The 17409-nt window shown below is 48.9% G+C and overlaps 1 protein-coding gene across 1 annotated transcript in view; it reads right to left on the reverse strand.

The window, feature by feature from the left end:
* Nucleotides 1-289: 289 nt before the first annotated feature.
* Nucleotides 290-17409, reverse strand: part of LOC311229160 (pyridoxal kinase-like) — a 61075-nt gene continuing 43955 nt past the window's right edge. The window contains exons 9-11 of the mRNA XM_084315214.1: nucleotides 11977-12113; nucleotides 1761-1827; nucleotides 290-1677 (exon numbers count right to left, since the gene is read on the reverse strand). Of these exons, the coding sequence (XP_084171340.1) occupies nucleotides 1565-1677; nucleotides 1761-1827; nucleotides 11977-12113 (317 nt within the window). The 3' untranslated portion in view covers nucleotides 290-1564. The remainder of the gene's footprint in view (nucleotides 1678-1760; nucleotides 1828-11976; nucleotides 12114-17409) is intronic.

The following is a 17409-nucleotide window of genomic DNA, read 5'->3' on the forward strand; positions in this document are numbered from 1 at the left end:
AAATAGTTATGATCGGGGCTGAAGTTGAATTAAAGATTTATGACTGTTTAGACTGCACTACTCTGTCACAGTGATCTCCTGGTTGTTCCCCACTTAGGTTATCTAACTATCGCGCCGCTGCAACCAGAAACACTGGCCTGGCCTGCTTCTAAGTTCAGTGGCCTGACTGGATTTATTTTTATTTTTTTTTGTAAATGTTTTCAAGTACCACTAGTGGTACGCGTACCACAGTTTGAGAACCACTGCTCTAATGTAAACATCATGAAATACCCTAATTCTGATGGTCGCCGCACTCCATTGCCCAGGCTTATTAGACGAGAGAGGGCAGGTCTCATTAACAAGAGACATACTACCCTCGGGAGACACAGTAGTTTGAGGCATATTCCTTCTCTTCTCAATGACCTGGAAACAAAAACCACAAGGTTGTCTAATGAAAAGATTAATCGTTTATTATTACTCTTCTTATATTGCTCTATACCAGAGCAGCAGCTTCAGGTGTGGCACTTAACCTTCTAACAATGTGTCAGGATTGACTTTATTACATTGGCAATACAAAAACATTCAGAGCCACTGTTCTTGCAAACCCTGTTAAGGCCATTATACAGTATAATCGTTCATACCGACAGCTACACTATGTTGTTGCGATATGCCAACGGTGTAAAATTAAAACAATCAGTGATCGTCATTAGTAAATCTATTTAAAGATTATCTGTGCAAATATGTATACCTCAATTTGAGATGCTTAAGACGTTAAATTATCTAAGTAAAGAATAACAGACAATGTAAGAAATCATTGCATATTGATAAAAGGAGGGAAATAAATTGTATACATTAAAAAGGATGGATAAACAGCACTTTAAGAGTAAGCGAATTATAACTATCACATTATGTTAAAAAAAAATTAGTAAAAAAAAAAAAAAAAAAAAAAAATGCACACAATGCACAAATTAATAGTGCATAATGTGTTGAAAATCATCAAGCTCATCCTGATGCATTTGATCATTTCTAATGCATCACTATATTCTATCTGAATGTAAAAAGCCTATGGTATGTAATTAGCAATGTCCATGATTTATAATCATTCCCAAACCAGACTGAGGCCTTATCATGCACAGTTTATTTTCCTTCTGAATCCGTGTTCTTTATCAAGATCTGTTTAACATAATTAACTTTCACCTTGTGAAAGGGATTTCAAGTACACAATACATACACACCTACAGTACACTAGCCTAAACATAGTTGCCTTATTAGGCTTTTCTGACCATCTATTTACTGAGGGCAAATGATGTCAACACGGGTCATATTACAGACACGGATATGGCAGTGATTTGAGTGAGGACATACACACAGTAAATCCCGCTGACCTCCGTCATGAAAACATAGTAGTGGTGCTCTCTAAGATATATGCTAAGAGATCCTATAAGGCAAAGACGCACAACAGTCCATGATGTTAAAAAATACTACATGTTTGAGTCTGGCTGACCGCCCAGTGTCAACGCCATTTCACACTAATCACGATGCCAATATGTAATGGTGAGAACTGTCCTTGGTGTGAGACAGCTTTTTATATGATTGATGCCTCCACTACAATGGCGGGCTCCTCGATGTCGCCTTTGCTCTGAACCATCCTCAGCTCCAGCTGAGCCGGGCTGGGCCTCTTCCCCGGGCCTGCGAGTTCTGAAAGAGAAAGGAGGGGAAGACTTAGGAAGACCAACACTGGGCTGACACGGAGAATAACTACATACTGAACTGTGTCATACCATTGGCATAGGTAATGGTCCTCTTAATGACGTGATGCATGACGGAGACAGTCTTTTCACAGGCAGTCTGAGAGAAATAGAGAGGGAATCAAGTCAAGCCAAGAGTTTTATTTGTCACGGCATACAAGCATACAGTGAAATGCGGGGGGTAATGCCCGCAGCGATGTGCAATAACACAAGTAATAAGACAGGAATGAGAATAGGACATTTGTGCAATAATACAATGCAATAATGCAAGTAATAATAATAACAGGTATATATGTACATAAAGTTTACAAGAGCATGGTAAGACATGCTACGGTCCTGCGATAGTGCAATACACAGTTAGCTACGGATGAGGCACTGGGTCTTATGTACACTACTATACAATGCTATACTATACAATCTGCAGTTATACCATGTGTCCTTATGCTAGCTTGCTATATTCCTCTGTTTACTATACAAGAACCACTCCAGTTCTTATTTTTTAAAGTGACCTTTTCATTGTGTAAGGTGACCGTTGAGTGTGGGCGTGTGCAGCATGTGTGTGTGTGTGTTCATGCTAAAGTGACTGTTAGTGTGTGAGCGTGTCAGTGTGTGTGTTGTGTGTGTGTGCTCATGTGTGCTTGTGTGTGGAGAGTTCAGTGTTCAAGACTCTGATGGCCTGGGGGAAGAAGCTGAGCTGAAGTCTCTCTGTCCTAGTTGCTGTTGAGGTCTCCCTCATTTACAGTCATTTACAGAGTGTACCTACAGAAATAAGCAAAACAAAAAAAGGCATAGAATCACACAGCATATAACAAGTCGAAGCAAAAAGTAAGGATAACAAATAAATTAAAACACATACAACTTGATTGACAATGGTTGGAGATCAAGGTTTTAAATTCTGCAACAGAGGGGAGAATCTCAAGCTTTAAGAACTGTTGGAGCTCTTTAGTTCATTCATATCATTTTAGCTACTGTTTATATTGTACATATCTCGCAGTCCTGTATATTGTGTGTCACTCCACAGAGACAGCCCTCATTGCGGTCACAGAGGCACTTCACTTAGCAAAAGCGAAAGGCCTCTCCTCTGTCCTGATTCTCCTAGATCTATCTGCAGCCTTCGACACAGTCAACCACCAGATCCTCCTTGCGGCCCTCGCAGGAATGGGAGTGGCTGGCTCTGCGCTGACATGGCTGTCATCATACCTCAATGACCGCTCCTACCAAGTGTCATGGAGAGGGACCCTGTCGGCCACCCGCCCCCTGCGGACGGGTGTCCCCCAGGGCTCGGTTTTAGGACCCCTTCTCTTCTCCCTCTACACTAAATCACTGGGTAACATTATCACGTCTCATGGCTTCTCCTACCATTGTTATGCCGACGATACTCAACTCTTCCTCTCCTTCCCTCCCTCAGATATCCACGTCTCTGAGCGGATCTCGGCCTGTCTGTCCGACATCTCAGCCTGGATGACGTCCAACCACCTCAAACTGAACCTAAGCAAAACAGAATTGCTCCACCTGCCGGCCAAATCCTCCCCCCTAACCGACCTTTCAATCACAGTCGAGAATGCAGCTGTGACTGCGTCCCCGACCGCCAAGAACCTTGGTGTTGTCCTCGACGACCAGTTGAACTTCTCTGCTCACATCGCAGCGACGACCAGAACCTGCCGATTCCTCCTGAGCAACGTCAGAAGGATCCGCCCCTTCCTGACAAAAGAAGCCACCCAACTCCTCGTCCAAACAACAGTCATCTCCCGCCTCGACTACTGCAATGCACTGCTCGCTGGCCTCCCGGCCACTGCCACTAAGCCTCTTCAACTCATTCAGAACGCAGCGGCCCGCCTGATCTCAAACCTACCGAAGTCGGCCCATGTCACCCCACTTCTTAGGGACCTGCACTGGCTCCCCATTTCTGCACGAATCCGCTTCAAGGCCCTCGACCTAGCATACCGTGCGGCAAAGGGAACCGCTCCCGCCTACCTCCGGTCAATGGTCTCTAACTACACACCCTCAAGACCCCTACGCTCTGCATCTTCTGGCCGCCTCAGACCTACTCCTATCCAAGCTCCGGGAGGGTCATCAAAGAGAAGTCGCCTATTCTCAGTCCTTGCCCCACAATGGTGGAATGAACTACCCACCCCAGTTAGGACAGCCGAATCACGTCCAATCTTTCGCCGTCGACTAAAGACGCACTTCTTCAACGATTATCTGAATTAAAAAAAAAAAACAATAAAAAAAAAAAATCTAACCCTAACTAACCGTACTGTCATGCACTTGTCCTAATAAACTAACCTACACTGTAGCACTCAACACTTTGATGAACATTGTTGCTCAGCTGATAGAGTTGTGCCCTTCCTGATGGCTTGTCGTACAGAACTTGTAAGTCGCTTTGGATAAAAGCGTCAGCTAAATGACTAAATGTAAATGTGTTGTATATTGTGTCTTATGTTACTTTTGTGTTTATATTGTCTAGATCTTTTTTTTTATATATATATTATATATATATATTAGAGCTGGGCCGTTAACGGCGTTAACGTGCTGCGTTAACGCTATACTAGTATCGCGCGATAATATAATTAACGCATTAATCTAAATTTTTATTTTTTTTACCTTTATTTACCCAGGGTAGGTTCGCTGAGCACAGATGCTCTTTTTCAGGAACGCCCTGCTTCACATTCACACAGTTATACATCGTATTTGCTTTCGCATCCCGCTCTGAGCCTTATGAGATACCCCTTATCTCCTATGATACCTAATGTATCTCCCACGAAACAACTACATGCACCCCACCTGTATGGGGCCCCGCCCCTATGGTGACATAGCCCATATAACCGTGACTCTGGTCACCAAACACCCTTCCTCTATTTTCGTCCCAGCGTACTGGCTGCGTGCACCATACGTTAACTAGTAGGATGAAAAGATTAAGGAAGATTCGTAATGTTGAGGGCTTACCGGAGGATTGTTTTTCCCTGGATTCTCCGGAGCTTGTTTCGGCGACACATGAGACCTGTGCTGGTGGTTCCTCGGCTGACGGCGACGGACCGAGGGGCAGCGTACAAGGTTTGACTAACGGGTCGGCTTGTACAAAGGTGAGGTCTGTGTCAGTAGGCATCAATGTCGGTGTTGGTCGTGCTGTGGAGTATGTTTCGGCACCAGGGCCGGGGCGGCTTGGCGATCGTTCCACTGTAGTGGGCGATGTCCTGGCGATCCTGGAACATGCTGTTGAAGCTAATGCTACTACTGCTTTTTCTGCTGACACTGATGTCGACGCTGGAATGTCTAATAATCCCCGCCGCGGGATTCCGCTTTTCCCTCCTCTTGCCAGCTTCATTAATGAAGGTCAGTCGGTGGTGGATGTGGGGGGGTTTGCTGAGCTCTATTTACCTTTTTTACGGGTGAAGGGGCTGACAACGGGGTGCAGGCCGGGGGTACCTTGGCTAAGCAGCCAGGTAGCTTCTTTTCTGTGCCCAGGCGGGGATGAACAACGTTCCGCCCGGCCGATGCTTGATAGCATATCGGCTCGGAGGGTGGCAGTATGGACGAATGAGTGGTATACTGCTGCAGGATGGCATTTAGCGGCGGCCAGTGTTATGGCTCAGCTGGCTACTTTCCTATCCAAGATGGCGTCGGGTTGTAGGTCTTTGGGTCCAGCCGACATTGTAAACGTGATTCATGTTTGTGGTGTTATAGAGATCTTGACTCAGTCGCAAGCTATAACTGCGGGGAGGATTCGGATGCTATCGACTTTGGTTGTTAGGCATGTTTGGTTGGAGCAGTCTCCTCTTGGGGAAGAGGATAGGTTTTCTCTCCTCATGACTCCTTTTTCCACAGATAGTCTTTTTGGCGTTCTGTGGAGGCGCAGGCGGTTATTGATCTGGGTCCTACACCGCCTCACGCTGTGCAGCCAGAGGTGGGAGCACGGTCTCGTCAACGACTGTGGCGAGATCCTCGACAGGCGGCCATGTTTCCCCCGCCAGTGGTGCCCTGGTTGGAGAGTCAACAGGGTATCGCGAGGCCGACAGCCTTGGCGGCCGAGGGATCGGCCATTTTGGGTGATTTCGGGTTTGGTAAACCAACCAGTCGTCATTTTGCCGCGAGCAGCCCGCTCCCCGTTCAATCCTCTGTTACCCCCAGAAGCGGGGCTCTGAGCGTTCTCCTTTGGCTGCGGGCCGCGAACCTTCATTGAAGCGTATGCGGCCCCATTCTTCGCTTCTCATGGGGGCAGGGGCTGACACCCAGTTGATGGCTGAGCCTGGGTCTGTCCGTGAGAATGTTCCGTCGTCGCGTGGTTCCTACACCGCAGGTTGTGGGTGGGTGGAACCTGGTGTTACAGCTGCCACTAGCTCCAGTGGTCAGCAGGGGGACTCTGTGCCTCTTCTGTTGAATGCTCAGCAGGGGTTACCCCGGCTTTGCCCTCGCCAGGCGGGGTATCGCGCTGTTGCCTCCCACTCCCGTCAAACCGGCAGTGGTCTGCAAAGGAGAGGCGAGCGTGATTTGAGTGGTAGCAATATCACTGCAGGGCTTCGGCGTGTAGGAGCCCATGGGGTCCTCATGCCTTGCGTGTCTAGCTGCGGAACAACTCCTCAGCATGCGCTGGAGGGGTGTTCAGGGGCGAGTGTGTGTCCACAAGTTTGATGACAGCTCCTCCCGTATCAAACCGGCCTTTTCTGTCGGGGTCCTCCCTTGGGTGCTTTGCACGACGGGGGGGACCGGGCCAACCATCTACTGTTCCTTGCGGCCCAGCGTCAGTTGACTGCGGGGGCGCTGTGGGATTATATTCACATATGGCGACGGGAATGCCCTTTGAATCGGTGGATGCGGAGAACGTTAGAGGCGGGGCTGGTTTTGCAGTTCGCACAGCCCCATCCTCCGTTCTCAGGTTTGATGCCGACCCTATTATTAGGGTCAGACGCAGTGACAGCCCTGGCTGACGAGATCCAATCTCTGTTGGCGAAGCAGGCCGTCGTTGTGGTCCCGAGCGAGGACGCAATGTCAGGCGTCTACTCCCGTTATTTTCTGGTGCCCAAGAAAACAGGGGGGGTCAGACCTATACTGGATCTGTCCGCGTTCAATCGGTTGATTGTAGCGAGACCATTCAGGATGTTGACCGTCCAACTGCTTCTGCTTGCTGTCAGGAGGGGGGACTGGTTCACCTCCATAGACCTGAAGGATGCGTATTTTCACGTTCCTATTTTCCCTCCTCACATAAAGTTCCTACGGTTCCTGTTTCAGGGCGTAGCGTACGAGTACCACAGAATGCCGTTCGGTTATTCTCTGGCTCCCCGCACATTCACCAAGTGCGTGGCGGCTGCTCTGGGGCCTTTACGTCGTCGGGGGATACGAGTCCTATTCTATCTCGACGACATTCTACTCCTCAGCCGTTCAGAGGAGGTTGCCAGGTCTCATACTCGGCTAGTGGTGGAATTCCTCACCAGCCTGGGTTTTGCTGTGAATTGGAAGAAGAGTACCCCTCTTCCCAGTCAACAGGTGGAGTACTTGGGCTTGACATTGAGGTCGAAGCCCATGATTTCGACCCTCTCGGAGCAGCGTCGGGGGGGATCTCCGTTGCGCGCTCGAGGGTCTATCGGTGGATGCGGAGAACGTTAGAGGCGGGGCTGGTTTTGCAGTTCGCACAGCCCCATCCTCCGTTCTCAGGTTTGATGCCGACCCTATTATTAGGGTCAGACGCAGTGACAGCCCTGGCTGACGAGATCCAATCTCTGTTGGCGAAGCAGGCCGTCGTTGTGGTCCCGAGCGAGGACGCAATGTCAGGCGTCTACTCCCGTTATTTTCTGGTGCCCAAGAAAACAGGGGGGGTCAGACCTATACTGGATCTGTCCGCGTTCAATCGGTTGATTGTAGCGAGACCATTCAGGATGTTGACCGTCCAACTGCTTCTGCTTGCTGTCAGGAGGGGGGACTGGTTCACCTCCATAGACCTGAAGGATGCGTATTTTCACGTTCCTATTTTCCCTCCTCACATAAAGTTCCTACGGTTCCTGTTTCAGGGCGTAGCGTACGAGTACCACAGAATGCCGTTCGGTTATTCTCTGGCTCCCCGCACATTCACCAAGTGCGTGGCGGCTGCTCTGGGGCCTTTACGTCGTCGGGGGATACGAGTCCTATTCTATCTCGACGACATTCTACTCCTCAGCCGTTCAGAGGAGGTTGCCAGGTCTCATACTCGGCTAGTGGTGGAATTCCTCACCAGCCTGGGTTTTGCTGTGAATTGGAAGAAGAGTACCCCTCTTCCCAGTCAACAGGTGGAGTACTTGGGCTTGACATTGAGGTCGAAGCCCATGATTTCGACCCTCTCGGAGCAGCGTCGGGGGGGATCTCCGTTGCGCGCTCGAGGGTCTCCGTCTGGGAGGGACGGTTACGGCGCTGCAGGTGATGCGTCTGCTGGGCCTTATGTCAGCTGCTCACACGGTGGTTCCTCTTGGCCTCCTCTTTATGAGGAGGATACAGAGGTGGTTTATCTCTTTGAGAATAGATCCGGTGAGGGACAAAAGGAAATGGTTGACGGTTCCTTTTTCGATATGGGGAGATCTCGCCCATTGGAAGAGGCTGGGTATCCTCTCCATTGGGGTCCCCATGGGCAGCAGGGGCTCACACGTCACAGTCTTCACCGACGCCTCTCACAGGTTGGGGAGGGATGTTGTCGGACCCATGCAGTGGGGGGCAGCTGGACAGGTCATGCTGGCCCGGCTACCCTGCATATCAATGTGTTGGAGTTGAAGGCGGTTCTTCTGGTCCTCAAACGGTTCGACCGCCTGGTGGTAGGCAGGCACGTTTTGGTCAGGACGGACAATGTGACGGCGGCGTATATCAACAGGCAGGGTCGGACTCGTTCCGCCCGCCTGCTCCGGGCGGCGCACAAGCTGTTGCTATGGGCATCCCGCAGGCTGCGCAGTCTGAGGGGGCTCCACGTTCCTGGTACGGAGAATGTGGGGGCGGATATAATGTCTCGGGGCGGTCTTCGTCGCGACGAGTGGGAACTCCGCCCCGACATAGTCAGACAGATCTGGGATCGGTTCGGGGAGGCCTCGGTAGATCTGTTTGCGTGCCGACGTTCTCACAAGTGCCCCTTGTGGTTCTCGCTCAGTCGAGCAGATCATCCCCCCTTGGGGGTGGATGCCTTCTCGACCTTTCCGTGGCCGCCCGGTCTTCTGTACGCCTTCCCTCCTGTACAGCTGTTGAGTCAGCTGTTGGAGCGGATACGGAGGGAGCGCAGGACGGTGATCCTGGTCGCGCCGGACCGGGGCACGTCAGTGTGGTTCCCGGTCTTAATCCAGCTTCTGGTCGCTCCTCCTTGGGTCATTCCGTGGTCAGCGACGGCCCTCTCACAGCACAACCGAGTGTTTTTCCAGCCTCCGGTGTTGGGTCAACGCCTGGTGGTGTGGCTGGTGGGAGGGTGAGTCTGGAGAGGATGGATCCCTCGGTGGTTGATACCATCCAGTGTGCGCATGCTCCCTCCACTGTCGCGGTTTACGCGGGCAGGTGGCGTGCGTTCCAAGAGTGGTGTAAGGGGGGGGGCTGGGACCCAGTCTCCTGCCCCCTGGATGCTGTTCTGAGTTATCTCCAGTCTCTTCTTGGTAGGCTGTCGGCTTCGACGGTGAGGGTATATGCGGCAGCTATATCCTCCTATCATGAGGGTTTTGAGGGGACTGTTTTGTTCAGCCACCCTCTTGTGAAGCGTTTCCTGCTTGGCACTCGACGCGTTAAGCCGGTGCAACGCTCCTTGGCTCCGACTTGGGATCTTCAGTTGGTCCTCGGTCGGTTGTCCTTGGCCCCGTTTGAGCAGCTCGAGCAGGCGCCGTTGGGACAGCTGTCCTTCAAGACCGCGTTCCTACTGGCTGTCACTTCCGCTAAACGCGTAGGTGAGCTCTGTGCTCTCTCGGTACGTCCAGAGTGCCTGTCTTTTCGGACCGATTGCGGTGCCACTCTGCGACCTAATCCTGCTTTCGTGCCTAAGAATATCCGGAGTTCCTTCCGCTCCCGGGATATTGTGGTTCAGGCTTTTCGTCCTCCTCCTCCTCCTCACACTAGTGAGTTAGATGCGGGCCTTCACCTGTCATGTTCAGTCCGTGCTTTGGGGATTTACCTCAGCCGTACTCAGGACTTCAGGGTTACCGACCAGCTTTTTGTCTGTTACGGTGGGGCTCGTGCTGGTAAGGCACTGTCGAAGCATCGCCTGTCCCATTGGTTGTGCGAGGGTATTACCCTCTGCTACACGTTGGCTGGGCAGGATCCCCCTGGGGGCATCAGGGCGCACTCCACTCGTGGGGTGGCTGCCTCTGCCGCTCTCCTGGGTGGGGCCTCGGTGGAGGACATCTGTGCTGCGGCTTCATGGTCCTCCTCGGGCCCCTTTTTTACCTCATGGACATGACCGGGGGTTCTGTCTCCCAGGCGGTTCTGGGGTCTGTGGCCTTTCCTGCTTCCCGTCCTTTGGTCGGGTAGCAGGAGTGTATGGGTATGGGCCACAGTGTGTTGAGTCACACGTGGTTCCACCTGTACGGTGTGTTCAAGGGGTTCTAGTTCCCTCTTGTTCGCATTCAGGTGGAGTTGACTGCGCCCCCCCTTCGTTAGGAAGGATGGGGTGACAGGGCTCCCCGCACCCCTTGATGTGGGCTTACGGGTCCTCAGGGGGTACATTTGTCGGGTCTCGCGTCCGCTCTTCCCCATATCTCATAAGGCTCAGAGCGGGACGCGAAAGCAAATACGATATATAACGATAGGTTATGTAGATAACCTAGTTATATTAGTATTGGCTGAGCGTCCCGCTCTGCGCGGCCCTGAGTTCCCTCTTGAGGGATCTTTTCCTGGGACGGGATTTGGCGAGGAAGGGTGTTTGGTGACCAGAGTCACGGTTATATGGGCTATGCCACCATAGGGGCGGGGCCCCATACAGGTGGGGTGCATGTAGTTGTTTCGTGGGAGATACATTAGGTATCATAGGAGATAAGGGGTAACTCATAAGGCTCAGAGCGGGACGCTCAGCCAATACTAATATAACTAGGTTATCTACATAACCTATCGTTCCATTCACACCTGGGAGCTGCCCAGTACAACCACAGTTGACACCATTGGCCACTGAGCAACTCCACTGGAGCAGTTGATTCAAGCCATGTCACATAGTTCAAGTTTGAAATGACTCTTTCTGTTTTGCTCCTGAGAGTGTGCTAGATACTGTACTGTACTGGTAATATTATTTATTTGTGTTAACTTCTGAATAAAACAACTTATTCAGAACATTATTGAACATTATTTTGATATTTCATTATCAATTATCATAGCAAAACAGCTTTTTCAAACAGTCTGTAATGCATTTTGGAAACGGGAGATGGGCTCATGGTGTAATGGGCCACCTGGCCTGAGAAACATAAGGAGGAAAGAAAAAGTAAGGACTTACTTCTGGTCATTATTTGGGTAGAACACACATATCGCTGCTGTCGGGACAAAACCTCATAACTCCATTTTTTGAAAAAAAAATTTATTATATAAATCAACTCCGTAGATCATCCTCCATATGTGTGTGTGGGTTTTACAAAGTTTAAACAATGGGAAAGCATTAAACCGATCATCTGTCTAAACCTCCTAACTCTATTCACCCTCAAATCTGTGTTCGTTTTTTTCATCTGCTGAAAAGTTGGGTTTTTGGAGTTATGAGGTTTTGTCCCGACAGCAGCGATATTTTGAATGCCTTCGGCATTTTTTATTATTTTTTGCCATTTTAATCTAGATTAATCTAGATTAAATCCAGGATTGCAGATAGATTAATCTAGATTAAAAAAATGTATCTATGCCCACCTCTAATATATATATATATATATATATATATATATATATATATATATATATATATACACACACAGTGGGAATGGGAGAACGCAATTAAAATGTTATATCTTGCACAAATGGAAAACTGACAATAAAGTTGACTTTGACTTGGAGTTAATTCCATGAGCTAGGAGCATCATAGTAAAATGCAGATTTACCCTGTTCCAAGCAAACTCCAGCGACCTTAAGGACCAGCCAGTCACTAGAACCGGTCCCATAGGTTCCAAAATTCCATTCCAATAATGATGTAGTATAAGGAGGTAGCTTACCAATAAGGGCCTTAAAAAATTAACAAATGTCAGTGGAATAGTAGGCTACAAAAGAACACGCGTCTCATATGAAATCACCATTCACCTCGAGCTACACACGAGTAAAACACAAACATCGTTGCTGTTGACAGACAAATATGACTGACCTTCAGGTCTTTGGGGTGGTGGTGAGTCCAGGCTAGAAGCATGGCTGCAAACAGGTCCCCCGTCCCCACAAACACTGCGTCTACTTTGGGGATCTCAAGACGGATCTTCTGGCTACTTTTGGTCCCATCTGGTCTCACTACGGATAAGGTTGGAAAACACCACAGTATATTGTCACAATAAATATTTTGTTTCGTTTTTTTTAGCAGGTGCAGCAAGTTAAACTTTCACATACAATCATCTCCTGGGGATGGATGCCACTGCTAATAATACTAATGTGGCAACGTGGTTACAAACTGAGGTTATGGCCAGTTAACATTCATGTGCAGATAATAGGTCTTCCAGAGCCGCGTGACCATGTTGAGGTTGGCTAGTGGGGGTGACAGTGGCTCAGGAGGTTCGATTCCGGCTCCTCCTGGCAGTGTGTTGAAGTGTCCTTGAGCAAGACACTTAACCCCTAACCCCTAACTGCTCTCCAATGAGCAGGTCGGGCACCTTGCATGGTTGCCGCCGTCAGTGAGCGAGTGTGTGAGTGAATGTGTGTGGCATACGTTTTGGATAAAAGCGCTATATAAATGCAGTCCAATTACCAATAGTGTATTCATGAAGGAATGACTGCATTTATATACAGTATAGCACTTTTCTAGTACTTTTTACAACGTAGAGCAGGGATCGGCAATAGGCGGCCCGCGGGCCGACATTGGCCCGCCAGCAATAATTTCTGGCCCGTCAGATTATTTTGAGAATATGATATGATTATTTTACGAGCGGGAAATATTCACTCGGGATGCCAGGGTGTCTTTTATTGTGAAGCTGTATCTATCTACCGGTAGTCATCAAAAGCATGTCTGTCACTATAGCCAATTGAAATGCTAGAAATGGTCACGTGGACTGGGAGAACCAATGGAATAGTCCCACCGGGCCGCATGTATATTTTCCTAATGTACTTTCACTTCCGCGTTCGAGATGGAGCGAGTAACAAAATGTGTTAAAAAACAAAACAAACATCTTTTGCAACGGGGAAATATAACGCTTCTTTTAATAAACAGGAGCCATACTTAAAATACGGGTTTATCGCAACAGGTCGGTGATTCTTGCGTGCCGAGCCGACGTCCTCTCTGCATAATATGTGGCGACAACAACAACAGCAGCGAGGCAATGATGACAACTGTGTTCAAGTTGGCATATAAAGTAGCTGCATTCAACGCCAATCTGGAATTGGAGGGCGGCGAGTGGATATGTGACATGTTTCAAACATTAGCAGGGATTTTGGAGGACTTAACAACAAACAAGGTATGGTGAGTCGTGTTTTCATGCATTCTGTCTTCTGATCTGTTTCACTGATGCTGAAACCCTGATTCATGCTTTTGTCTCATCACGTCTGGACTACTGTAATGCACTTTTTTCAGGCCTACCTAATTCAAGCATCAAAAATCTTCAACTCGTGCAAAATGCGGCTGCACGGATACTAACTAGAACTAGAAAATTTGATCACATCACACCAGTTTTGTCCGCCCTACACTGGCTTCCTATCCAAGCCCGTTCTGACTTTAAAGCGCTACTCCTCACCTACAACATTTTAAATGGGCTTGCACCGCTCTATCTATCCGATCTCATCTCCCGATACTCGCCCGCTCGTGCTCTGCGCTCACAAAATGCGGGGCTTCTATCGACCCCTAGGGTTAAAAAGAAATCCGCCGGCCACAGAGCCTTTGTCTACCGCGCTCCCTACCTGTGGAACAAATTACCTGCCGTCATCAGGGGCGCCTGCTCTGTCGAAGCTTTTAAATCCCTGCTTAAGACTAATCTTTTCTCTCTCTCCTTCAACCTACCCTGATCTCACCTGGTCGGGGACTGACCTTTAGATTAATCTGTGTAGTTTAGTTATGGTACAGGGTACTACATGGTACCACTGGGTAGTTTACTACAGGGTAGTTTAGTTAGGGTACAGGGTACTACATGGTACTACATGGCACTACAGGGTACTACATGGCTCTACGTGGCTCTACGTGGCATTACATGGCACTACAGGGTACCACAGGGCACTACAGGGTACTACATGACACTACAGGGTACTACAGGGTACTACATGGCACTACAGGGTACTATAGGGTACTACATGGCACTACGGGGTACTACATGGCACTACAGGGTACTACATGTCTGCTCCTTTGCAGCACCACAAACATGGGAACTCTCTAACTCTTCCCCCCCCCCCCTCCCCCTTCTCTCTGAGTGCCCGTCTCCTGGCGCTGACTAAGGTGATGGATGCCTCGGGGTCTTGGCCAAGATTGTAGTGACTGCTCTACATGCACCTCCGAGGCCTTGGATCAGTTATTCACCGCTGTCTGTTCGTGGTCCTGTCAACTGATTAACAGTATTAACAGACTGTTAACAGATTAACAGTCAACGCGGTTTCATTGCTGGGTTAAGTACTTCTATTCTATTCACATAATACGCCTACTTCATATATCTACTCCATTCACATATATGCCTACCACTTGTATCTATTGCTATGTCCGCCTACTACAATCTCTTGAGCTGTCTAACGCCTGTCCTGTCTCCCTGTCTCCCTATGACTTGCTGTCCTGGAGTGTTGACCGGAGTGTTGGACGTCCCGTGACGAAGGCCGGGAGGTTGCGACCCCCTCTGCGTGCCCCCCTGTCTCCGGAGGTCTCGTAGTGGTGACCGGAGTGCCGGATGTCCCGCGATGATGTCGGGGAGTTCGCGACCCTCTCTGCGCCGCCCCTATCTCCCTGTCTCCGGCTGTCCCTGAGCAACGACCGGAGTGTTAAATGTCCCTTGACTAAGACGGGGAGGACGTGACCCTCTTTGCGCCGCCCCTGTGCCTCAAATAGATTCGCTATCAGCTCTATCTTTAATCTTTCAAAATGTTCAGTTGCTATCGCTATTAGCTCTATCTTTAATTTTTCAAAATGTACAGTTGCTATTGCATGCACTCATCTGTGTTTCACTACACACATGAGTGCATGCTTACCAATTGTCCGTCTGCAACACTACTATCACCAACATCTAAGAAGGGAGATCCCCCCTTGAATGGCCCTTCTAAGGTTTCTCTCCTCCACACTGCCTGTGGAGCTTTTTTCCCTATTGTTAGGTTTTAGTGAGTTTTTCCTTACCTTCGCGTGGGGCATGTCTGGGAGTGCTTGCATTCTTTCATTTATTTGTATTCATCTAAAAATGTTTGGACCTTATGGTGTTCTTGTTCTGTTCTTGACTTATTGTTATGTTTTCTTCTTGACTTGTTTAAAGAAGATCTGTACGGCCCATGGGGACATTAACGTGTGTTGTCGGGCCCTATAAATAAATTTTATTTGATCACGCGCCGCGGTGATCTGCAACAGCTGATCTGCTGTTCATGAATGAATGAAAACTTTATTTAACAGATTGCAGAATGGGTACAATACAGTACGGCGCAATACACACAATTGTTAAGGGGCTGCAGACCAGAGAAAAACGTTTGTCTTTTTTCACTATATTAAATTAGCCATTGTTTTTTATCCTGGCCCGCCAAGCAATGGCTTGGGGAAAATCTGGCCCGTGGCCAAACCTAATTGCCGACCCCTGACGTAGAGGGTAACCTGCCTCGTCTGCCCCCAATGTATAGCACACAGCTTTGGGTGAAGCATCGGACAGGCCTGACATACACTAGCTCACACACGGTGACTGAAAGGCTCGGGACAGGGATTTATATCGGCTAATTAAAGATTGGGAATTTGTCCAGGAAATGTCTGCGAAGCCCTTCCTCATTGCTATAGATACACTGGTTCTTTAATGACCGTAGTGCCAGCAGTTGGAGAAATCACCAAATGGCAGCAGAACTTGAACGATTAGAAATATCTGACTTAACCACTAAACCCTGACTCTAGCGCAGTGTATAATATGACCCTCATCTGCACCTTAATGTATACCGTTTACTTGTATTCACATTTTATATTCATATTAAATTTTTTATTGACTAAATATTATCTTCGTATTACCCTGCCCATACCTGTACCTCCCTGTCATGTGAATGAATGTGTGTGTCTCTAAGACCAGACCATATTAGGCGCTCATGGGCCAGAAGTAAGGAATTCCATGTATGCTACCGAAACAACGCTGTGTGTGCGTCTACGAGAAGCCAAATAAACACAACAACCTATGGAGTTAAAGCAGGTCGTCAAGAGTGTTTATTATATCGGTCATAACTTGAACATGGTGTCAGAAGTAAACCAGTGACGATGGCCAAGTTTAACCCTCCCGACAACTTTGATTTCACTCGCCCAGAACTGTGGCCGGAGTGGAGACAACGGTTCCAGCGCTACCGGCTAGCCACAAAGCTAGACAGGGAGGATGGACCTGTGCAGGTTAGCACGTTGCTATATGCGCTCGGCAAGGAGGCTGAGCACGTTTTTAACACGTTGCATTTCGAGGAGGGGGAGGACGTTGATGACAATGACAACTATGAGGTTGTGTTGGACAAGTTGAATCGTTATTTAATTCCGAAAGTAAACATTATCCACGAACGTGCTCGTTTTGACCTCCGCTCGCAAAAGAGGGGCGAGTCTGCGGAGGAATACATCCGGACGCTCTACGAGCTGGCCGAGACCTGTCAGTTTGGTCTGGTGAAGATAGAAAATATTCGGGATAAACTGGTGATAGGAATCCTGGATAAAGAGATGTCAGAAAAGCTACAATTAATGGCAGATCTGACGCTGGAGAAAGCCGTTGAGATGGTGAGACAGTCTGAGCAGATAAAGGGGCAAGTTAGCCAACAGGCTAGAGCGGGCTCGTGAGATGCAGCATTCCTCAGTGAGGTCACACACAGCAGTTGTAACTGCGGAGATGCTACATTCCTGAGTGAGGTCAGACACAATGCGCGCGCTGCGCCTTTCCAACAAAACAGAGGGCGGGGAAGAGCACGGGGCAGTGACGGCTTCCAAGCAGCAGGGCATCGCGATGGTGGTGCTACAGGAACGAAGTGTTTTAGGTGTGGAAGGGACCACCCGAACAACGTGCAGTGTCCAGCCAGGCAGGCAAAATGGAGACACTGCCAGAAGATTGAACACTTTGCCGTCGTGTGCCGCTCTGCAAGAGTGAATGAGCTGACAACAATGGAGCAGCAGGATGACAGTTACAGTGAAGGACACTTCCTTGGTGAGATAAAAACAAAATACCTCTACGTGACAGATTCCAATAGGCCATGGACTGTTAAACTGAACGTCTGTGACACTCCTCTCACCTTCAAAATTGACACTGGTGCAGACGCCAGTGTGATTTCAGATGACACCTACCATCAGCTCAAACACCTGCCCCAGTTATCCAGTGACTTCACAGCTTTCGAAAGCCCCGGAGGTAGACTTGAATGTCTAGGACTGTTCACTACCACATCTAAGTACAAGGGCCGGCAATATAAGTTCAACATCCATGTGATT

Source organism: Notolepis coatsorum (genome assembly GCF_963971535.1).
Source record: "Notolepis coatsorum genome assembly, chromosome: 5".
NCBI classification, from domain to species: domain Eukaryota; kingdom Metazoa; phylum Chordata; class Actinopteri; order Aulopiformes; family Paralepididae; genus Notolepis; species Notolepis coatsorum.